At 47.2% G+C, this 24,085-nt stretch overlaps 1 protein-coding gene across 3 annotated transcripts in view; it reads right to left on the reverse strand.

Moving 5' to 3' along the window:
• The window catches only part of DHX38 (DEAH-box helicase 38), a 1,001,715-nt gene that overhangs the window by 372,117 nt on the left and 605,513 nt on the right, over positions 1 to 24,085 (reverse strand). For all 3 annotated transcript variants that reach the window (XM_069216597.1, XM_069216600.1, XM_069216598.1), the window contains exon 16: positions 15,772 to 15,882. In XM_069216597.1, the coding sequence (XP_069072698.1) occupies positions 15,772 to 15,882 (111 nt within the window). The remainder of the gene's footprint in view (positions 1 to 15,771; positions 15,883 to 24,085) is intronic.

Consider the following 24,085-nt stretch of genomic DNA (forward strand, 5'->3'; position numbering starts at 1 on the left):
AAGGCCAGCAGAAGTCGATGGAGACCCCACGAGTGACCCACAGGCGATGGATACGGAGTCACAAGGAGGCCTCAGCAGTACAACAAAACAGAAGTCCCATTTCGCAGGAGATGCAGGAAAGGGACTGACCTTCACGTTGCAGAGAGCTGGAGGCCGGGGTTTCTTGGCGTCTGAAGATCTCAGGGAGGAAGTGTCAACAAGCCTTGGAAAGTGCAACAGTCGCAGTGCACAAGGTTTCCAGTCCAGTGGCAGAAGCAGGGGCCCACAGACTCCCAAGTTAGTTAGAAGACGAGCAGGACCCAGAAGAGGTCACAGACTCACCACCTGTGTAGCAGTCATTGGATGTCCATGGGACAGCAGACCCAACCAGCTGGTCGACATTGTCTTGAGATACCTGCAGATGCAGGGGACTGACTCCTTCACTCCAAGGGAAATTCCTTCATGCTTCCAAGTGCAAACAGAGTGCTTGTGACCCTGGAGAATGCACAGCCTTGAACGTTGCAGAATTATTTCAGAATCCAGGGAAACAATGTTGCAGTGGGATGTGGTTTGGTTCCAAAGCAGACCAATAGCGGTTCCAGAGGTCAGGAACAGAAGATGTCTTGCATAGATTTCTTTGGAGAGTGTTGCTCGATGAATATGAGGATCTACCTATGGGGGAGCTCTAAAGTAACCTTATAAGGGGGTTGGTCACTCTCTGAAGTGATCCACCCATCAAAGGTAATCAGGAACGTCATCTTCCTGGTCTAACCAGTCAGATGCTCCGAGGGGAGGCTGCCCATCTTGTTTCCAAGATGGCAGAATCAAGTGGCCAGCTGGCAGAGCTCTGTACACCTCCCTAGGGGAGGAGCTGGATGGGGTGTTTTGGGGGGGAGGGGGTGAGTGGTGGTTTACTCCCCTGTCCTTTGTGTAGTTTCGTGCCAGAGCGGGAACCGGGAGTTCCTGAACAGGTGCAAACCAGGTTATGAAAGGAGGGCACCAAATGTGCCCTTCAAAGCAGTCTGGTGGCGCTCAGAGGCCACCCCAGCCCATGGACACCTAATACACATAGGGAGGTGGTCACACCTCTCCCTTGCAGGAAATCCTTTCTTCTGCTTCTCTGGCCTGAGCCTGGCCCATCAGCAGGAGGGCAGAACAGTGTCTGGGGTCAGCAGCAGCGTGGGCTGGCAGCTGGACCTGATTAGGCTGCATAGGTAAAACTGCAGGATTCTCTAAGGAACTCCAGAGTACATGGTATCATGCAACTAACACTGGAATCGGTGTAGTTGCATGATTCCAACATGTTTGATACCAAACATGCCTAGGTTTGGAGAAGCCATTATGTAGTTGGACCACTCGTGTTGACCAATGTCCACTACATACTCCAAGATGGCTTCCCGCACTTACGGAGTCCAGGAATTGGCCAGGGGTCTGTAGGGGCACCCTGGTCATACAAAGGTACCCTCACACTTAAGGACATACACCTGCCCTTGGGCTGAAGGGCCTACCATTGGAGTGACTTATACTGTCTAAGTGCAGGGACCAGGTTAGGTGGTGAAAGGGCTGCATGTACCATTTCACGCAGGCTGCAATGGCAGGCATGCAGACAGTTTGCATGGGCTCTCATAGGTGGTACAATACATGGTTCAGCCCATGGGGGACCCCTGGTGTACCAATGCCCTTGGTACTTAGGTACCATATACTAGGGACTTACATAGGTGCACCAGTTTGCCAATTGTGGGTGTAAAATGTTTCATCAGCAGCCAAATTTAGAGGGGACAGCACAGTCACTGGGATCCTGATTAGCAGGATCTCAGTGAACTACAGTGTAAGCACACTGACATCAGGGGAAAAAGTGGGAGTTACTATGCTAGAAGGATGGCACTTTCCTACAGGGTGTGGTTCTCATGGACACTGCACAGACAGATTTGACGTACGTCGCCATGCTCTTGCTTAGGGGTTAGAGATTAGGTAGGAACTGTATACTCATGACAATACGCTGGGGTTGTTTATATGTACCTCTCTAATTTTCACAATCCTGATTTTGTTACTCCTCATTATCCTAATCATTGCAGCTCATGTATTTTATTGTAGTTTGCAGTCTTTTCAATAAATGCATCGAAAACTGTCCTGCATCTCTTTTCTTGCCTATGTGTGTGTATAAGAGACTTGTTTGTAGAGAGTAAAATGTTAAGGACTGTTTCACAACGATTTTCCCTGAGGGGTTTTCAGAGTTCCATGCAAGGCTGAAACACAAATCACCTTTACCGGTTGGGTTTTGGTGAGGTGCAGATAGTGAGTCAGGAGGATTGGGCCGACAGTTGCCGACTGGTGAAGGAGTGACTCAGTCGTCTACAACACAGAGTTGATGCTGCCCCAGATCCAGCAGTCTTGCTCGAGTACATGAGTCCTTATGACAGTGGATGACAAATGCATGGGGCGAGTCCACCTTCAACAGCCAGTCATCAAGGTAGACTTCCACGCCTGACCTTTGAAGATGTGCTGCCACAACCACCATCACGTTTGTGAACACCTGAGGGGCACTGGTGAGACCAAAGTGGTGTCCAGCAAACTGAAAATGTTCATGTTGCACCATGAACTGCAGGCAGCACTAACGGGCCTGCAGGACAGGTATATGGAAACAGGCATCCTGCAGACACCACCATCAAGTCTCCATGGTTGAGAGCAGAAAAGACCTAGGCCAGGGTGAACATCTTGAATTTCTCCTGTTGAGAGGGTACAGGTCTAAAACAAGACAATGGCCTCTGCCCTTCTTGGGCACCAGAAAGTAGTGGGAATAGCAACCACAACCTACTTTTGGCACAGGCACCCTCTTGATAACCCCCCTGGCCTTGCCGTAAAATAGAAAGATGGTACTCCGTCAGCCATCGCGGAAATAGACGGTGGAAGGGGAGGCAGTGCTGAAAGGAAGGGGAGGGCACAGCCTTTCCAAACAATTTACATGACACACCTGTCTGATGTTAAGGCCTGCCAACCCAGCAAGTATCTTTGGATCCTACCTCCCACCAGCTGGCCCGAAGAAAACACGCTAAAGGGATTTGCGGGTGGGGTCAGTAGTCACAATGGCAGCACCTGCAAAATTACCTAGGGCCATGCGATGCCGCGATAGGAGCAGTAGCCTGATGCGGTTGGCGACGTGGACCAGATAGGTCTTGAGAGCAAGCCATGGGCCTACTCTCCTTTAACCATTTGACAGTGGAGTCTGCCTTATCCCTGTCTCTGAGGGACAACAGGACATCACCTGAAAAACAAGTGTACTGCACTCGTGTGGCTGCAAATGGCAACACTGATCCCAATGGCCTGCCAGATGCAGTGATGGTCAAGCCACAACAAACTGCAAACTTGGCCACATCCCAAATGCCCTTGATGGATAGGAGTAGCATCCCAAGAGGCAGCTGTCATTCACTGAATGAAGAGTCGGAGAGATTAGTTGTGAAAGTGTTGGAATTAGACCGGTTTGTGGATGCCTGCACAACCAAACCTTTGCGGAAAGTGTGTGGAGACAGCAACATAGAGTCACGTGTCCTGGACAGTGGTGTTTTGCTATTTACCTGTTGACTAAGGGGGCCAGAGAAAGGCTTTGCCCGGGTGCCCAACAAGGTATCCCTTAGTGCCTCATTAAATGGCAGAAGGGACTCAGAACATGTTTGCCCCGGCTGGAGGACTTCCGTCAACATATTAGTTTTCACCTACAAGATGGGGAGTTGAAAGATAAGCACTTCAGCCACCCTACACATCAGCATGGCACAGGAGGTGGATTCTTCAGTGGCTGGGCACGTGGGTGAGATAGACATGATTCAGGTATTGAGAGCGCTGGCCTCCTGCAAGTCATCTTACCAATTGTCCTCCGTTTAGGGCGGGGTGAACTCATCACGCATGTTACAATCGTCTGAGTCCATGTTGAAAAGGGGTTCTGTGTATGTGTTTTCCCTATTAGAGGTGGCAGATCAAGTGGCAGAAACAGAGCCTCAACAGTAATTGGACGCACCCAATCTTAGTCAGAGAGTATTATAAGGATCTCCTAATCCTGCATCAATGGTTTTGACATCCAAGTTCAATGAACCAGCATGGACCAAGGCATCCAAGGCAATGCCAGAACTGGAACTGGAGTGGTCATGACAGGCTCCAAGGGTCCAAACGGCGCTGATGGCTAGCCCATCAGCAGTACGTCAGATGGAAGGGCCCAAGGAAGTAGGCAAAGATCCAACTGAAGAGTTAGAGGATGGTCTCGTGGAACTCTTCGATCTGTTGATGAGTGATGAACGGCCGCCAAAACTCAAGTTGTATAGGAACCAGTTGGATGGCCGGCTTCCAAGCTGATGGACTTCGGGTGCAAGATCGAGAACCATGGCGCCCCCAACTGCCACCAGCAGCTTTTCAGGTGAATGAGCGTAGCAAGTGGGGGCTGAATCCCATTTCAGTTTCTTATGTTTCTTTTGAGACCAACCAAACGATTTAGATTTCAACAAAAACTCACCTCTGGAACAGCTCTGTCAACTTCTGGATCAAGAATAGGACCAAACCTTTGACTTGGATAGTGACTTTGACCTGTCTTCTTGATGGGTTTTATAATGCTTGGCAATGTAGAATTTCACTTTGCGGTCTGCGACTGCCTTTGGATTCACTGATGCGCAGTTGCTGCAGGCCTTAGAGATGTGTCTCGACCCCAGGCACCACAGGTACACCTGATGGGGATCGGTCACAGACATTTTTTGCAACAGTCTGTAGGAAAGTGCACTTGTTGGCATGGTTAGCCACCTCCCCCCCCCCCCCCACCCACCTGACTTGCCTGATATTGATGCCAACTTTGATTAGGAGTGTGCTGGGACCAGGATAACCAGGCCCCAGAACCAGTGTTCTTTCCCAAAACCTGTACCTTTATTCCCACAATTGGCCCACCCATGGCACACAGTTAAGTCTGGGAGTTGTCATTACAAACTCCACAGCTCCATAATGGCTTCACTGAATACTGGGAAGTTTGGTATCAAACTTCTCAGCACAATAAACCCACACTGGTGCCAGTGTTGGATTTATTGAACAATGCACCCAGAGGGCATCTTAGAGATGGCCCCTGTATTTTACCCAACTCTTTAGTGCAGGACTGACTGGTCTGTGTCAGCCTGCCACAAAGAGACGATTTCTGACCACATGGGGTGAAAGCGTTTGTACTCTCTGTGGCCAGAAACAAAGCCTGTGTCCTGGGTGGAGGTGCTTCACATCTTCCCCCTGCAGGAACTGTAACACCTGCCGTAAGCCTCAAAGGCTCAGGCCTCTTGTGACAGTGCCTCAGGGCACTCCAGCAAGTTTAGTTGCCCACCCCCCCCAGACAAAGCCTCACTTTTGGTGGCAAGTCTGGAAGAAAAATTAGGGAAAGCAGGAAGGAGTGACCACCCCAGCTAAGACCACCCTTAAGATGTCCAGAGCTGAGGTGAACCCCTCCATGCAGAATCCTCCATCTTAGTTTGGAGAACAGGCACCAATAGGGTTAGGTCTGTATCCCCCTCTCCAAAAGGAGGGGACACAAGGAGGGTGTGGCCACCCTCAGGGACAGTAGCAATTAGCTTCTGCCCTCTGACCCCTGTAACGCCCCTAAATCCAGGATTTTAGGGCTCCCCTGAGCCCAGTTCATCAGAACCCTGGCGATCTCACAAGAAACAAGAAGGACTGCTAAGCTGAAACCCCAGCAGAGAAGAAGGAAGACACAAACTGACTTGGGGCCCCAGCCCTACCGGCCTGTCTCTTGCTTCAGAGAACCTGCAACAAGAAAGTGATGCATCCTGCGGCTCCAGCGACCTCTGCCAGGCCTCCAGAGGACTGACTGCGTCACAGAGGACCAAGAACTCCAATGGACAGCGGCCCTGTCCAAAAAGAAACTATCTAAGGACTCCAGAGCCTCCCCGGATCCGCAAGTCCTGACCACTCGGCACCCAACGGCCTGTGTCCAGGTGGCGTACTGGTTATAGAGGATCCCCAGGTGATTCCGAGCAAGTGCCCACCCTGGGTTGACCTCTCCTGTCCCCTACGACGATGCCTGCAGTGTAAATCCAGAGGGCCCTCCTGATGGCGAAAGCTCCGGACAAAGATATGACGCCTAAAGGTACACTGCACCCGCAGCCCCCAGGCTTTGGAGAACCCGACCATAGGTGCAGGAACATTCAGCAGGCCACCCTCCTACTTGTCCAGCCTGTGGCGTTCCACAACCGACCACCTGGACCTAGCCTGCAGCATCTAAGTGACCCCCTGGGTCCCCTCATAGGAAAGCATTGGGAGTCCGACGCTCTGTTTGCACCCTTCACCCGGCCGCCCGCGCCATGGAGGGTGTGAGTTTGGTGCCTACTTGTGACCCCCTCCCCCCCAGTGCTTTTCTAAACTCCCAGGTCTGCCCTCCAAATACACGGGTACTTACCTGCCAGCAGATCTGAAACCGAGTGCCCCCAGTCTCCATAGGAGCTCATATTAAATTTGCCTCAACTTTGAACTCTGCCCCCGGCTGGCCCAGTGTTGCTGGTGGTGGGTGTTTGGGGTTAATTTGAGCCCCAACCTGTGAACTCCCTAAGCCACGGAGACAGGCACTTTAAGTTGTGTACTTACCTGTAAATCGTACTAACTCCCCACCCCAGAAACTGTTTCTGAAAATTGCATTGTGTCAACTTTTAAAACAGATTATTGAAATGTATAAAAAAACTGGACAACTTACAATTCCAATCAAAGTGATATTGATACATATGTGAAATACTTATTATTTTATGTACTTACCTGCAACTTGAATCTTGTGGTTCTAGAAATTAATTAACAAAAGATTGTTGTGCTATATAAAAACCATTGGTCAGGAGTTAAGTCATTAAGTGTGTGCTTCTTTTATTGTCTATGTGTGTACATCAAATGCTCTCCACTACCCTCTGATAAGCATAAATGCTCGACCACACTACCACAAAAGAAAGCATTAGTATTATCTAGTTTAGCCTCTGTTAAGCCTCTGGGGAACCCCTGGACTCTGTGCACACTATGGGGGTCATTCCAGCCAAGCGGAAACCGCCAATTGGCCGATCCGCGGTCAAAAGACCGCGGAGGCCATTCTGGCTTTCCCGCTGGGCCGGCGGGCGCCCGCCAAGGAAGCGCCCGCCAGCCCAGCGGGAAAGGCCCAGCAACCCAAGAAGCTGGCTCCGAATGGAGCCGGCGGTGTTGCAGGGGTGCGACGGGTGCAGTTGCACCCGTCACAATTTTCACTGTCTGCTAAGCAGACAGTGAAAATCATGCTGGGGCCCTGTTAGGGGGCCCCTGCACTGCCCATGCCAGTGGCATGGGCAGTGCAGGGGCCTACATGGGCCCCACGACACCCGTTCCCGCCATCCAGTTCCTGGCAGTAAAAACCGCCAGAAACAGGGTGGCGGGAAGGGGGTCGGAATCTCCATGGCGGCGCTGCTTGCATTCAGCCCAGACAGGGGAAATCCGGCGGGAAACCGCCGGATCCCCTTTTCTGACCGCGGCGGTATGGGCAGTCGATGACCGCCAGGGTTGGAATGACCCCCTATATCTCATTTTGATATAGTATATACAGAGCCAGCTTCCTACACTGTCCCTACATGGCTTATAACCTTTCATTTTTGGGGGGTGACATTCCCTTGCACACTGTGACTTTTGATGAAAAATATTACAGGTAAATGTCTCTGAAAGACAAGGGGGAACTCCATATTTGCATCTGGTTGCAAGGAAACCATGGAACTGATCTTGGTGTGCAACAGTGGCACCTCCATAGGCCCTGCTCATCATTTCCAGGGCAGAACCGTGTCAGTGCAGAGCCGCAGGGGTCCAGCTACCGGCACAATGTGAAAAATCTGCAGCTATAGGTCTCTACCAGAATGTTATTTTAACTAGTAACACTGTTGCTGAAGTACAGGCCAAAGAAGAGGTTTAGTACTTCAGAGGTTTTTGTAATTCATATATAAATACAGACATGTGCTGACTTTACCAATTAAAATACAAAAATCTCAAAATATACCAGCAGTATGGAAGGTACAGCCTACTTTAAAGAACTACTTTACTTGAAAGTCTCCTCTGCTTCAGACACATCCAGCACCTCAAATACTGCCTGCAAATCATTCAGATCTGGATTTGCAGTGCCTACCTAATGCTCAACCAAACCAACACAGAATTCCTGTATTTTGCAAAGAACAACAAAAAGGAAACAGTACAAACTTGGCTCGATGACATGAACCTTGACAGCTTCGAAATCTAGCTTTCACTGAATGCCAGGTCACTTGAATTCATCCTGGACACCAACATCACCCTCAAGGAAAACACCATAAAAAAACACACTAAGACAGCCAGGGTACCAGCTCTCTGTTCTAAAGAAAGAAATAAGTTATTTACCTGTAACTGTAGTTCTCCAGTATTGGACACTTTCATAGATTCACATGCTTGAATACTTCCCCGTCATTGAAATGGGAGTCCCTGGTGGAATATAAAACTAGGCCTGAAGATGTATGCACACAATACATGAAGTAGGCCTCAATACAATACCCATCATAGTCGTTTTGTAAAATAGACCCAAACTCAAACTTGAACCATTCAGATTGCCTCGCCCCTCTAGAATCTCCTGTGAGGAGCTGCCCTCCCTCAGATTTTCCAAGCACAAATGCTGAAATAACCCTGCACACTGATAAGAGAAGGTGAGCTCCTACGGGGAGGCGGGCGGGCCACATGTGAATCTATGAAAGTGTCCAATACTGGAGAACTACAGTTACAGGTAAATAACTTATTTCTTACTCCAGTATTGGAACTTTCATAGATTCACATGCTTGAATAGAGTAGCAAGCAGTAAATAACATTTCCTGTACCAAGAATTACTGTATCTCAATCATTATAAACAGTGTCATTATGCAGTTACATGCAGAGCAATAAAAATAAGCTGTAAACACAAATATATGAATATGCAAGAAAGGTACGTAAATAACAACAAGAAAATGTGATTAAATCAGAAGCGGATGGAGGGAAACAAACAGCTCACCTTATCTGAACAAATGTCTAAGACCTGCTTGACCCACCGCGGCATCATGGAGCGTCTCAGCATCTAGGCAGTAGTGCTTCGTGAAGGCGTGCGTTGTCCTCCACGTGGCTGCACGACAGATGTCTGGAAGGGATACCCCCAGAGAAAAGTGCACAAGAAGTGGATACTGCTCATGTAGAATGTGCACGAACTTTAGTGTCCATCGGTCGACCAGCTTTTCGGTGGCAAAAGGCTATGGCACTAGAAATCCATCTGGAGATGGTTTGTTTAGAAACAGGAAGGCCTCTCATGGGCGCACTAAATGCCACTAACAGTTGACTGGATTTTCTAATAGAGGATGTCCGCTGCAAATAAAATTTGAGGCATCGCTTGACGTCCAAAGAATGCAGCGATCTTTCTGCCCCAGTCTGGGACCGCGGAAAGAAAGTCTTTAGGACCACTGGTTCGTTAATGTGGAAATCAGTTGGCACCTTTGGGATAAATTTCGGGTTTGTCCGTAGGATGACAGTGTCATCTGTAAATATCATGAAAGTCTATTGGATGGTAAAGGCTTGACTCTCGCTTACTCTGCTAGAAGATGTCAACGCTAATATGAGCGCTACCTTCCAGGTAAGATACTTAATGTCTGATTTATGAATAGGTTCTAATGGCTCCTTCATCAACTGAGTTAGGACTGTATTCAGTTGCCAAAATGGAGGAGGTCGTTTGGCCGAAGGAAAGGATCGAAATAAGCCCTTCATAAACTGCTTTATCAGTCGATGAGACCAGAGGGACGGTCCTTTGGATGGACGTCTACAGCTGGAGATGGCAGCTAAGTGGACCTTAATGGAAGCATGGGCGAGACCAGACCTCACCAGGTGGAGAAGGTACGGTAAAACGTGTTCTGGAGCAGATCTAAGCGGATGAATGCTATTCGCCGTACACCATAAACAAAACCGCTTCCATTTTAAGGTATAAGTCTTATTGGTGCTATCTGCACATGCTTTAGCCAAACCCCCTTGACAGTCCATGGGAATATTTAGATTGTCGAATTAATTGAACTCAGGAGCTATGCACATAACCTGAGATGCTTGGGATCCGGATGCCTCACTTGGCCCTGGCTGATGGTGAGCAGGTCCGGAATGGGTGCTAACTTGGATAGCAACAGAAGCTCTATGTACCACGGTTGACGTGGCCAAGCTGGAGCAATTAGAATTATCTGGCAGGGCTCCGATTTGATCTTGCTGATGACCCGAGGAAAAAGGGGTATCGGAGGAAAGGCGTAAGCATAAATCCCTGACCATGCTATCGAAAGGGCATTTCCCTAGGACCTTGGTTGGGGATGCTAGCTTGCATAAAACCAGCACTTCGCGTTCTGAGACGTCGCAAAGAGGTCCAGGATCTGTGTCCCCCCACCTGCGGAAGACTGCATCCAGCGTTGTCTGGTTCAGCTCCCACGCTGACTCCCGGGAGATGTTCCCCCGTATGTGCACTGAATTCTGAATGCACCAGGTCCAGATGAGCTGAGCTTCTGTGGAAAGTAAGCAAGACCGGGTTCAGCCTTGCTTGTTTATGTAGTGCATGGTGGTCGTATTGTCCATCCGCACCAGCATAGAAGAACCTCGGATTCTCTGTAGAAAACCTGGTAGTGCAAGGTACACAGCTCTGAGTTCGAGGAGGTTGATGTGCAGCGTCGCATGAGAATTGGGCCATCTGCCACTGACTTGCAGATCTTGGAGATATGCTCCCCACCCCTCCATCGAAGCATCATTCGTGATGGTGAACAGAGGGATTTGATTCAGGAACTCGAAACCTACTGAAATGTTTGCAGGCATTGACCACCACTGGAGGGAGTGGACCATCCTTGGTGTTATGTGAATGATGTCCCCGAAGGACCCTTGAGTCTGCTTCCACTGTTCGTCGAGCTCTTCCTGCAGAGGGCGCATCCAAAGCTGACAATGCGGAACTAGGCTGATACAAGAGGACATCATCCCCAGTAATGATTTGAACCTCCGAACTGAAAGAGACTTTTCTTCTAACTAAGTCTGCCAAGGTCAAAAGCTTGAGTTGACATTGTTCTGCAGGAAAGGCTTTTACAACAGTTGTGTCCAATATAGCACCCAGAAACACTATCCTTCTGGTAGGTTGAAGCTGTGACTTGTCCCTGTTGAGAGTGAGACCTAGTTGTTAGAAAAAATGTAACTTGGTCGTGAGGGAGTGACGCAGAGCAGAGATATTCAGAGCCTTTAGTAACCAATTGTCCAGATATGGGAATACCTGGTGCTTGAGATGTCTCTGATATGCAGCCACTGGGGCTAAGCACTTTTTGAAAATCCGGGGGGCGGATTTGAGTCGGAAGGGTAGCACTCTGAACTGAAAGTGCTGGCCAGCTACCATGAATCTCAGAAATCTCCTGTGTTTGGGGTGAATGAGAACGTGGAAATACGCATCCTGAAGATCTAGGGAAGCCATGAAGTCACCTCTGTTGAGAAGCTGTAGTACAATCTTCAAAGTTACCATTCAAAAGGATTGCTTTTTGAGATATTTGTTGAGCTGCCTCAGATCCAGGATCGGCCTCCACAGACGGGACTTCTTTCTGATGAGGAAGAATCGAGAGTAAAAACCTCTTCCTCGCTGCGAAGGGGGTACCACCTCTATTGCCCCTTTGGACAACATGCTTGCTATCTCTAGGAGATGTAGATGTTGTTGACGCTCCCGGGAAGGTGGTGTTTCGGGAGGCCTGGAAGTGAATTACAGTAGATGGCCATGAGTTATGACATCCAGAACCCACTTGTCGCTTGTGATTTGACTCCAACGACGTAGGTGACGAGACAAGGGAGGGGTAGCCGGCCCCTGGAGGTTGTCATTGCCTGCGCAAGACGTCCTTGGACTGTCGTCACAATCTTCCTCTAGGAGGAGGTCTACTGTATGCTGCTGCTGGAGGCTGCCTTTGATGGTACTGGGGTCTGGATGACTGATACTGGAAGGAGTAGGCTGGATAACGAAAAGACTGGTAGCCTCCTCGAAAAGAGGAGTGGCCTATACCCCTGGCTCCCAGAAAAGGAGTACCCTTGTACTGTAGTGATCACACCGACCTGGCAGTATCAGCCTTGATCGCCTGAAGGGCATCGTCAACATGCTTGCCGAACAGGTCTTGGCCATCGCACGGAAGATCCAGGATCTTTGTTTGGACATCCGGCCTGAAATTAGTGGCTTTGAGACAACCCTGGCGCCTTAAGACTGCTGAACCAGCCAGAAGCCTAAATCCCATGGCCGCAATGTCCAGGGCACAGTCAATTACTTCTGCAGATGTTCGTTGGCCCTCCATAATGATCTTTTTAGCGTCCGACTTGTTGGTGTCTGAAAGCTCCTCTACAGAGTGGGAGATTTCCGACCACAGCTGCCTGTCGTATCTGCCCAATAGTGCCAAGGAATTTGCTGCAAGGACTACAATTCCGACATAGAAGAGAATCTCTTCCCGATATTGTCCAGGCGTCTCCCGTCCTTATCAGGAGGGGCAGATAAAGGTGCTTAAGGGTTCTTGGAGCGTCTCTGGGCAGCCTGGGAAACCACATCATCTGGTTTTGGGTGACCCAATAAGCACGCAGGAGCGTCTTCTGTTGCCTTATACTTCTTGTCCAGCTTTGGCAACACCGCTGGCACTGTCACCAGGTTTTTCATAATCTTTAGCCCCTGACTCCAGACATGGTCAATGATCGGGATAGCTCTAATGGATTTTCTGTGCGGCTCTTTAAAATCATACAGAAAACAGTCCTGCTGCTTATATGGCAACTGCAGCTCAAACCTCATTGCAGCTTTCTCTAAGAGGTTAAGGAAAGAGCCAATATCCTCAGGAGGAGATTCAACTGCTAATGGCTCCGGTGAAGGGGGTGCCAGGAGTACATACTCATCCCATTCGTCCTGGTCAGAGAGAACCTCTCCTTCCTCTGCCACCTCATCAGAAGAAGCCTGGACCTGAGGACTGCGGAGCCTGAAGAGGAACTTGTGGCGTTGTAGGGAAGACTGGCAGTGGTGCCGGAGTAGCTGGAGCAGAAACTGCTGGTGTGGGATTTCCCCCGGCTGAGGGTAGAAGAGTTCTCTGTAGTCCGCCAGCATAGCCAGAGTTCGGACAATAGACCGGAGGGTAGAGATACTGTTCCCTGCTGTTGTGGTCATAGTACTGTTGGCCATAATATGAATCATCGTCCGAGTACTTCTAGCATTTCACGTGTAGCTGTGAAGGACTTCTAGCTACTCCAAACATTTTATCTTGATCTGAGCCCTCATCAACATCGTCGTCATCTTAAAATCTAGATGGCAAGAGTCTTGAAACTTTGCTCGGTGATGTAACAGAAGGTGTTAAACGAGCCTTAGAGAGCTTTTTAAGCGGAGTATGTTGTGCAGGTTGACCCAAAAGTAATGTGGATGGTCTTTGTCTTTTTGTTGGAATCAATCCTGGTGTTGAAGACAAGAAACCACTTGTCGTAGACGGTGGATACATTATCGCCGCCACCGACGGTTGGACCGTCGACGAGAGCGCTGTCGGAATCATCGTCGAAGAGAACATCGTTGCCGGGTCTGTCGTCGCTGGGAGTGTCGTCAGAGAGAGAAGCATCGACGAGATGGGGCGCGCCATCGACGAGGATGATACTCTAGTCAACGAAGATTCTGCAGCCACTGCAGTCGACGTGGAGATGGTTATCACCACCAGCATCACTGATGAAACGGTCATCGACGAGGGTATCGACAAGGATGGCATCGTCGACGGTGCTGAGGTAGGCTTCTTAAATCTGAGAAGCACTTTAGGAGGAGTGGCCGGCTCTGAAGCAGTTTTCATTTTTTTTTTTTTTTTAGGGATTCTGTACCCAGCTTCTTCTTCTGTGGCGAGCCCTTAAATGTCTTTTGCACCATTTTCCGAGGTGGCTCTTGCCCCTCAGAACTTTCTTGCTTTCTTTTAAGAGGTGTTTTAGGGGCAGAAACAGAAGAAGAGGACTGTCCTCACCAGAGGCAGAGTGTCCAGTCTTACCTCTTTGTAGCCACAACAAAAGGCGACCCTCCCTGTCGTTCAGGGTCTTAGTAGAAAACTTCCTGCAGATTTTGCAGTCCTTAGTCTTGTGGCTGGGGTACAGGCAGTGGATACACTCCTCATGTGGATCCTCCACAAATAATCTCTTTTTTAAACATAAGGCACAGGATCTGAAAAGGCCTTTCTTTGGGGTCTCTGACATAGCAGCCAGTTTGAATCACCAGAGTAGACAGAAATATCCAAAAGCTGTAGAAACCGGTCTTCTGACAGAACATTTTGAGCAGAGCTCAAAGGAGACTCCTCAGCACAACGTGCGATGGAAAATCTGAGGTAAGGCAGCTCCTCACAGGAGGTTCTAGAGGGGTGAGGCAATCTGGTTGGTTCAAGTTTGAGTCTGGGTCTATTTTACAAAATGACTATGATGGGTTATTGTATTGAGGCCTACTTCATGTATTGCGGGCATACATTTTCAGGCCTGGTTTTATAAATCCCCCTGAGACTCCCATCTCGATGACCGGGAAGTATTCAGGCATGTGAATCTATCAGAGTTCCAATACTAGAGTAAGTGAAAACATTTCTTCCGAGAAGCTATTTCAGAATTGCTGTTAAAGCCTTTGGACTCTCACATCTTGAAGGTAATAACACCATGATCAAAGGCCTCAGAGACTTCAAACTGGCACTCATTAAGGGCATCCTACATGCCACAGTACATCTCAAGGGCCTGAAGGAATATGATCACATCACCCCTGTCCTGATGGAAGTCCACTGGCTCTCCTTGCCAGCTGGCACCAACTTCTAAACCAGATGCAGCACTTACACAGCCATCACGACCAGCACCCCGGCAGATTTCGCAGACAAGCTCACCACCTCTGGTGGTTCTCAACACAAATGCGGCCAGGACACCAATCAATGCACCCAGGATCTGTAACAACATTCCAGTACCCATCAGGATCGCCCAAATACTGCTCCATTTTAGAAAACAGGTGAAGAGTCACCTCTTTAGAGAACAATACCTCGCAATGCATTAGCTGTCCACAACCTAGCTACCTCTCTTAACACTTGTTGACTTTATGCATGTCTTTGACATTGTACAGCCCTCCTCTGCCTTTTGGCTTGGCTTGCGCTTTGAAAATCTCATATACATACATACAAGGCACTTAAGTCAGGGGATGTCAATGGCCAGCACCCTTGCCCTGAAAATGGTTGCAGAACCACTGGATAGAAAGGAAAGACAGGACCCAACCCAGTGTTTAAGACAGAAGACTGCCTGGGTTTCATTGCCATGCACATACTGATTTGAGCTCAGCATGCAAGGGAAAAGAATCACCAGTGACAGAACAGAAGTCTTTAGGTTTTAGGTGGGACATAAATGAAAGCAGGGCGAGCTGAATCAGTCACACCTTTCTGCGTTCACCTTGGCCGCTATATTTCAAATTAGTCAAGGTTCGTAGGGTTCCCTGAGCGCCTGAGGTCTGTCAAACCTATGCTAAAATACTTTTGGTGCGAATGCTCTTCAAAAATTGACTTAGCTATTGGAAGAAAAAAAACACAATCATGCCTTCTCATGAGAAATGGCCAGCACACGTCGGCTGTGAAAAATAATTGGGGAGTAAAGAGCGAGAGAAGAAGATGACCAAAGGTAAACGTGACAGAGAAAGAGGAGAAAGGAGAATAAGGTAAGTAGTAGGGAGAAAAGAGTTGCGGAGGAGATGATAAAATGTGTATGGCTAGGTTATATGAAAAATGGTTTGCAGCTCACCTCAATATCTTCTTGTCCAGGCATGAAAATGAGGAGATCACCAGGTGCACCAGACAGGTGAATCTGTAAGGCTTGCTTGACTGCTGCTTCTACATAGTCCTCCTGAGGGGTCTAAAAAGTAACAGTGGAACACAGGAAAATGCATGTATTTAATGGGCACGATACAAAGAGGGCGAGGTCAGCGCAAAATTCCAAGCATCAGAAGCCAAAGAACAATGGTTTTGAAAGAAAATTCGGGTTTGTAAGTGCAAACCTCTAAAACGTTCATTGTTGTAACAGCAGGAAATGTGGACTTTATATGAAGGCAAAGAAAATAAAAAGCACTGGCAATGCCAATAGGCCTAGCTTTAATGTGCTGCACTCTTCACTCACACTGTCACATGTGCTCACCATACACTTATACAAGGATGCCACACACCCTGCACTCCTACAGAAACTCCCCACTCAATACACAGTGAAGCCCTGCACTCAGACATACTGCTCAACGTACACTCACTCTGGCACACAGATTTCTGTAAAAATTTAAAGACACACTCATGCAGACATATCCAGCACCATCCGCTCACACAAGAACAGCAGCCACAATGGCACACCGTTAATCCTGCAGTCAAATATGCAGAAGACTCACCTTGCAGTCATCACCACTCATGCATATTTCTCACATTGCATTTACAGGACAACCAAAGTAGCAAGACAGGGGCCCACCGATCGCCCAGACAGAGTGGTGGGGGGAGAAGGAGGAGGATAATGGGGGGCAACATAGCTGGGAGCCACTTACAATGAGCACAAGGAACTAACCACCATTTTGCTCCTGTGGCTAATTAGTCCCAAACGGCAGTCTGAACGGCTCTGAATAAAAGTATAATTTGCTGCCAACGGGGTATAGTGAGGTGTGTTTCATGGAGCAGTGTATCCTTCCCAGAAGGGAAAGTGGGTGTGGGAGTCTACACACACAATTCTGCTCATGGTGCATTGTGGAACTGATGCCCAGAGCTATGTCTTGACAAGAAAAATACCTTAAAATTGAAATGCGTAATAGTATTTGAAAGAAAACGCACCATGTACCTGCAAATGAAAGAATTTATGGCCACCCAAAAGTCTACTTTGGACTGTGGAAGTGCACACAAGAGAGTCAGTGCAGATCCGTGCTCCCGGCCACAGTGAGGGGTGAATTACAATGAAAATTGTTCAGCCATGCTGTCTAGATAGAGCTTAAAAGGGATAAAACTTGTGTTTGACTATTGCGGAAACTAACCAGGTAATGATGTCAAGCAGTCTCATCACTGCAATCCAATCCAGGTAAATGCTTAATACAGATATAAAAACAAATAACAACGTTCAATGGAATTTGCATGATTCAAAGCGATGCAATAGACTGAGAGCTGCAGGAGCATTCGCCCTTAATCCATTACAAATAAGAAACTAGTTAATTATCTGTAGCAATAGGTTTGCAGCTGGAAAATCTAAATTCAAATGTCATGCATTAAAATATCGTTTAGAGGTTGGGTGCAGAAATGTATCTTTATTTAAAAGTTCTAGCTTTGTGCATCAAGCACTGAAAGCAGTCTTTATGTTAGGTATTCTAAGCATGTTTACAAATGGGAGTTTTATCAATCCAGCTAGAACCATATTATAACGTACCCTCTTAGCTGCTGGGCTTCTCCCCCTCCCCCCCCCCCCAGTGCTGAGCCCTTTTTTGGCTATTTGGGGTGGTTCGCGCTTAGGCCTTCATAACTTTTTGTCAACATAAGCTATCCACACCAAATTTGCGTACTTTTTTTCCCAACATCCTAGGGATTCTAATGGTACCCACAGTTTATGGTTTCCCATGGGGGAAACCAAGAAATTAGCCAAAATACAGTGAAAATTTCGTTTTTTCCAAAAAAAATGGGAAAAAAGGGCTGCCGAAGAAGGCTTGTGTTTTTTTTCCCTGAAAATGCCATCAACAAAGGGTTTCTGGTGCTAAAATCACCATCTTCCCACCTTTCAGGAACGGGCAGACTTGAATCAGAAAACCACATTTTTCAACACAAATTTGGTATTTTACTGGGACATACCCCATTTTTACTATTTGTGGTGCTTTCAACCTCCTTCCAGTTAGTGACAGGAATGGGTGTGAAACCAATGCTGGATCCCGGAAAGCTAAACATTTCTGAAAACTAGACAAAACCCTGAATTCAGAAAGGGGTCATTTGTGTAGATCCTACAAGGCTTTCCTACAGCAAGTAACAGCTGAAATAAAAAAAATATTGAAAATGAGCTGAAAACAAAAGCCATTTCTCTTTATGTTTTACTCTGTAACTTTTTCCTGCGATGTCAGATTTTTGAAAGCAATATACCGTTATGTCTGCTGGACTCTTCTGGTTGCGGCATATAAAGGGCTTGTAGGTTCATCAAGAACCCTAGGTACCCAGAGCCAATAAATGAGCTGCACCCTCCAGTTGGTTTTCATTCTATACTGGGTATACAGCAATTCATTTGCTGAAATATGAAGAGTGAAAAATAGGTATCAAGAATACCTTTGCATTTCCAAAAAGGGCTCAAGATAAGGTTTTGAGGAGCAGTGGTTATTTGCACATCTCTGAATTCCGGGGTACCCATACTAGCATGTGAATTGCAGGGCATTTCTCAAATAGACGTCTTTTTTTACACACACACTTATATTTGGAAGGAAAAAATTTAGAGGAAGATAAGGGCCAATAACACTTGTTTGCTATTCTATTTTCCCCCAAGTCTCCCGATAAAATGATACCTCACTTGTGTGGGTAGGCCTAGCGCCCGTGACAGGAAATGCCCCAAAACACAACGTGGACACATCCAGTTTTTTGACAGAAAACAGAGCTGTTTTTTGCAAAGTGCCTACCTGTAGATTTTGGCCTCTAGCTCAGCCGGCACATTGGGAAACCTACGAAATCTGTGCATTTTTTAAAACTAGAGACCTAGGGGAATCCAAGATGGGGTGACTTCTGGGGCTCTGACCAGGTTCTGTTACCCAGAATCCTTTGCAAACCTCAAAACGTGGCTAAAAAAAAAAAAACATTTTCCTCACATTTCAGTGACAGAAAGTTCTGGAATCTGAGAGGAGCCACAAATTTCCTTCCACCCAGCGTTCCCCCAAGTCTCCCGATAAAAATGATACCTCACTTGTGTGGGTAGGCCTAGCGCCCACAACAGGAAATGCCCCAAAACACAACGTGGACACATCAAATGTTTTCATAGAGAACAGTGCCTACCTGTGGATTTTGGCCTCTAGCTCAGCCGTCACCTGGGGAAACCTAGCAAACCAGCGCATTTTTGAAAACTAGAAACCCAGGGGAATCCAAGATGGGGTGACTTGTGGGGCTCTGACCAGGTTCTGTTACCCAGAATCCTTTGTAAACATCAAAATTTGGCCAAAAAAACACTTTTTCCTCTCATTTCAGTGACAGAAAGTTCTGGAATCTGAGAGGAGCCACAAATTTCCTTCCACCCAGCATTCCCCCAAGTCTCCCGATAAAAATGGTACCTCGCTTGTGTGGGTAGGCCTGGTGCCCGTGACAGGAATAGATCACACAACGGTCAATGTTGGTCTTTACATGAGGCAGCTGTTGACCCTGGGGTGATCCATTCCTGACGCAGGCACTAGGTGTAGGAACTCAAGTGGGGTAGTGTTTTTATCAGGACAGGTGAGGAATCACTGGGTGGTAAGAATTTTGTGGATCCCAGCATATTCCTGTAGTTTGTGTGACAGAAATGCGAGAAAAATAGAGTTTTTATTCAACATTTCAGCTTTGCAGGGTATTCTGGGTAAGAAAACTTTGGGGAATCCACACAAGTCACACCTCTGTGGGCTCCCCCGAATGTCTAGTTTCCAGAAATGTTTGGATTTAGTGTGTTTCTCTATATGGCCACAAAACCCAGGACCAAAAACACAGGTGCCTGCCTTACAAAACCAGTTTGTTTTGCGATAGATAATTTTGATGTCTCCACAATACGATTTGGGCGGTGGAATTTGGGGCTGAACTAAATTGGGGAGCTCCCAAGAGAGCACTCTCTCTCTCTCTCTCTCTCTCTCTCTCTCTCTGCTTGCCACCGCATTCACCTGCTCTCTGGGTTGGGCTAACCCACTATTACCCAGTTGCACAGACTGCTTGCGAAGGGACAGCAGGACTGTCCTCATCACCTCCCTCATAATGTACTGGAAGAGGAGTTATCGAATGGGACTCCTCTGACTGAAAAATCACTCCCAGAGTCTTCGCCATTGTCCTATCCTTCAGATGCTGTCTCAGTATCTGATGCCTCAGTCTCTGATCCTATGTCAGAGCTGTCCTCTATAACCCAAGTGCCAGCAGCAGTCATCCATCAAGATGCCATCTCTGCTATTGGCTAAACTGTTGCTCTAAAACACTAGCCTAGGTAGACAGTCACAAAATCGATGGTGTGTGTGAGATACGTGCAACAGTAGAGGCCACCTTACCTGCGCTTCTTCCCTCAATCAGCACGTTCTTTCAAGACACTCAAAAAACACCTTGTCACATACCATTCGTCACAGTCTTTAGCACCTCCTGCGCCCAGTCCAACAATCATTATTGGTGCTCCCACTCCCTCCTCCTCGGATTCCCTCATTACCACCCAGCAAAAGTGCCCTTCATCTCTCCATAGCCACCCTCCACCCTGCACATACGTTTCATTTGTATTATAGAACAGGTAATGGCTGACTTTACTAATGTACTCAGCTATTTACATAAAATACAGATTTGCTCTTTGCAGTAGGCATATAAACCTTCTGCGCTTCTTTATGGCACTAAAACTGCCACTAGACAAGTCTGACCCTTTGTAGCAGAAACATAATCACAATACTTACTTGACTTTTTTATTGCTGCCTAAAAGCTACAGTTGAAAAGCGTCAGTTGAAGTATGTGCATTGCTTTGGAGACGCAAGCTGCAACTGCAAGACAACTGATGGCAAATCTATATATAAATATATACTGTATATATATATATATCACTTTTATATGTGGGTCTGGTTTTCCTGGGGGCCGATCGCAGCCCCCAGGGAAACCACACACATATTGACAAAAGTGATATATATATATATATAGAGAGAGATATATATATATATATATATATATATATATATCTACATAGATATATCTATAGATAGATCTATATATATATATATATATACACACATATATCTAGATCTATCTATAGATATATCCATGTACATAGATCTATCTATATATATAGATAATATATATAATCTATATATATAGATTTTTTTTTTTTTAGTTGTTGTATGGTTTCCTTGGGGGCCAAAATGGCCTCCAGGGAGACCCTACAAAAAAAAGAAAAATATTGGCCCCACAGGGGGTCGGGGGGGAATACCTTATTTAGAGTCTCCCCTTTCTTACAAGGCCTTCCTGAAACTGTTTCCTGGCCCCCGATCGCAGAGGTCTTACGAAGCCTTCCGGAACGTGGGGCAGGCCGTTTTCCCCATTGGAGCAGGAAGCGGCGGCAAGGCTGCTTCCTGCTCCGATGGGGAAATCAACTTTGTTACGTCAGCGCGCCGGGTGGGGGGCGAGGGGAGACACGGAAGAGCTTCCGTGTCTCCCTAGGAGCAAAAAAAAAATAACGCACCCGAGGATTCATTAACCCCCTCCCTGGTGTCGGCCACTGGTCGTGACCCGCACCAGGGAGGTAGTGCGGGTGTCGGCCAGTGGCCAACGCCCGCATTGAAGGGGTTAGAGACATGCACCCTGCCCTTGGGCTGAAGGGCTTATCAGAGGGGTGACTTATAAGGTCTAAGTGCAGTGGTGAGGTTTGGCAGTGAAAGGGTGCATACTACAATGGCAGGCTTGCAGTCTCAATTTACATGGGCTCCCATTGGTGGCATAATACATGCTGCAGTCCATAGGAGACCCCTGGTCTACCAATGCCCTGTGTACCTAGGTACCATATACTAGGGGCTTACATGGGTGCACCAGTATTCCAATTATGAGTGTGAAAGGTAACAAACCACTAAATTTAAGGGCGAGAGTACAGTCACTGGGGTCCTGGTTAATGTTGTAATGTAATGTTGCCATATGTAGTGGGTGAAGCCTTTTGGGACCTTTCTGGGATCTCTCATAGTGAAAACTGTTAATGACTTATGTCTTCAGTGTAAGCTGCAATAGCTGATGGGTTCAGATTGTTATCTGCAACTGGGCATAAAGATGTGCCCCTCCTAAGGGCAAATAAATTCAGTTGGATAATGCTTCTACCTGAAATACGTAGCCACAAATTTCTACGCAACTATGAACCTGTGGACAACTGTCTATAGCAGCAACTGTTGAGTCGAGGAATTATTTCACAAACCTGTTTGGAGGCACTTTCTTCCAATTGCTGTTGTGCATACCTATTTAACGCAGTGGTGGGATTTGCAATCTGTCACTGTGTGGCAGCTGCTCTTTTATTTATGTCCTACTGCTTTTTGCCGTTTACTATTCTCGCTGGGGAGAGGGAAGGAATCCACGTGAAGAAGGATTCTGTACAAGGACATTAAAGAATAAGTGTCAGGGTGTGGCCAAAATAGCAGCATGAACAGACACCTGCTTCTTGTTCGGCTCCAGTGTACCCAGATAATCCGATCCCAATCTAGGCCGAGAACATGTCCAAAATGAACTGATAAATTGCGAGTGGGAAGAGAAGAGAACTTTGCTAAAGCAGTCCACTGGCAATGTGTACCGAATTAAGAGGACAGGACTGGTGCTAGGCCAGGCCTGATCAGCCAGTGGACAAGATGGCTGTCATATTCTGCCTATGAAGCATTATATCTGTACCGTCCAGCAGAGGTGGTGAGAGCTAGTGGCCCTCTATATCGTATCCTTGACTGCAGGCATACCTGAAGCTCTAAAGTAGCAGGATAGGGACCACAAATGCTGTATATTAGAATTCAGCAGAACGAGTCGGCATTAGCCAAAGAGGCCTCGATGAGATGAGGGTCGGCACCTTGCAGACTCCCATCCAGAGTTTTTGCGGGTGATGCTGGGCCTGCTGGAGTCGTCCGACCACCACTGCCCCAGGTGCAATAACGGTTTGCAGGAGAGTAACATCAGGCAGTAAATGGGGCTCGAGGCTGAAGCTGAAGCTGAGAAGGGGGCCGTGGCACATGAAACACTAGACATGGTGATGTTTAATATCATGAGAGTGAAGACTACTGTTCACCTGGACACTGAGGTAAAGTCCTCCATCCAAGTGAAGATTGGAGCAACTAAACCTGTGAAACTACAGAGGTGAACTGCAGCCTAGCCTCTTGTAATCTATGTGTGAACCTTCATTGATAAGGGGATATAATCTGTAAGCCACATAGGGTCCATGAAGCACTCTGTTCTATACCTCCTTGAAAGATCTGAAGGACACCTGCTTTACACAACACTGCGGAGGTAGGTGAAAGTACTGCACAAATGTAGCCTTTGTAAAGATGGACAAATGACCTCCAAGAAAAGCATCTAGAAATCCTGTTGTCCTGTTTGGCGACTAATACAAAGGCATCAGTTGCTGGGGTAATAGAGATTGCTACAACATTAACACAAAAGCTGACTTAGTGGGTAGACTGAAGCTAATGACAGAAGCCTGCAAGAACTTGACTCATGTGAACCCCAAGATCACGAAAAATGGAGAATTGCATCTGGACAGATAACACCGAGCAGGTCCAAGACACCTGCAAAACATTCCAAGGCAGTGTGACGTTCTAGTCAAATTTCAAAACTACTCTGAAAAGGAAGATATGCTGCAAGCAGCAAGACAGATGATTTTGGTACCTTTTCAGAGTTTTCAATGTGAAATGTTTCAAGACATACTGCATGTCACTTTAACGATAAGCAGCTTTTAGGACAATCACTGAGAAATGTAGGTCTCAAAAGGTATGATCCAAATGGACTTACGCCATTGGAGTACCATCTGAAGATGGAGTCTTAACTATTACTTATAGAGATAGAAGAAGGGGGAATCCAGAACTGAAGTCATTCTGGACTCTGTTTGAGATGTCAGATTATATCTGGCAAGGACAAAAATGAAGGGGGGAAGGAGGGATCAGCAGAGGCTGACAGGGAGGGCTTCGTTTTGCACTAAGTCGTGCTTCTACAGTTACTCTAGCTCCACTAAGCACTGGGCTATATTTAGGCTGTCTGTTTTCATTATTTGTTGAGTGGAATTCTGTGGTATTTTCTCAGTGTTTTCCAAAACCTTTGAAATCAGCGCTCATCAGTGTTGTTTCAGCTGTCTCATCCCCACTACAAACGTGTTTTTCCAATGATAACAAGACATATTTTTGCACCAATTGCTATAAAGCACA

The sequence above is a fragment of the Pleurodeles waltl genome, chromosome 12, assembly GCF_031143425.1.
Source record: "Pleurodeles waltl isolate 20211129_DDA chromosome 12, aPleWal1.hap1.20221129, whole genome shotgun sequence".
Taxonomy (NCBI): Eukaryota; Metazoa; Chordata; class Amphibia; order Caudata; family Salamandridae; genus Pleurodeles; species Pleurodeles waltl.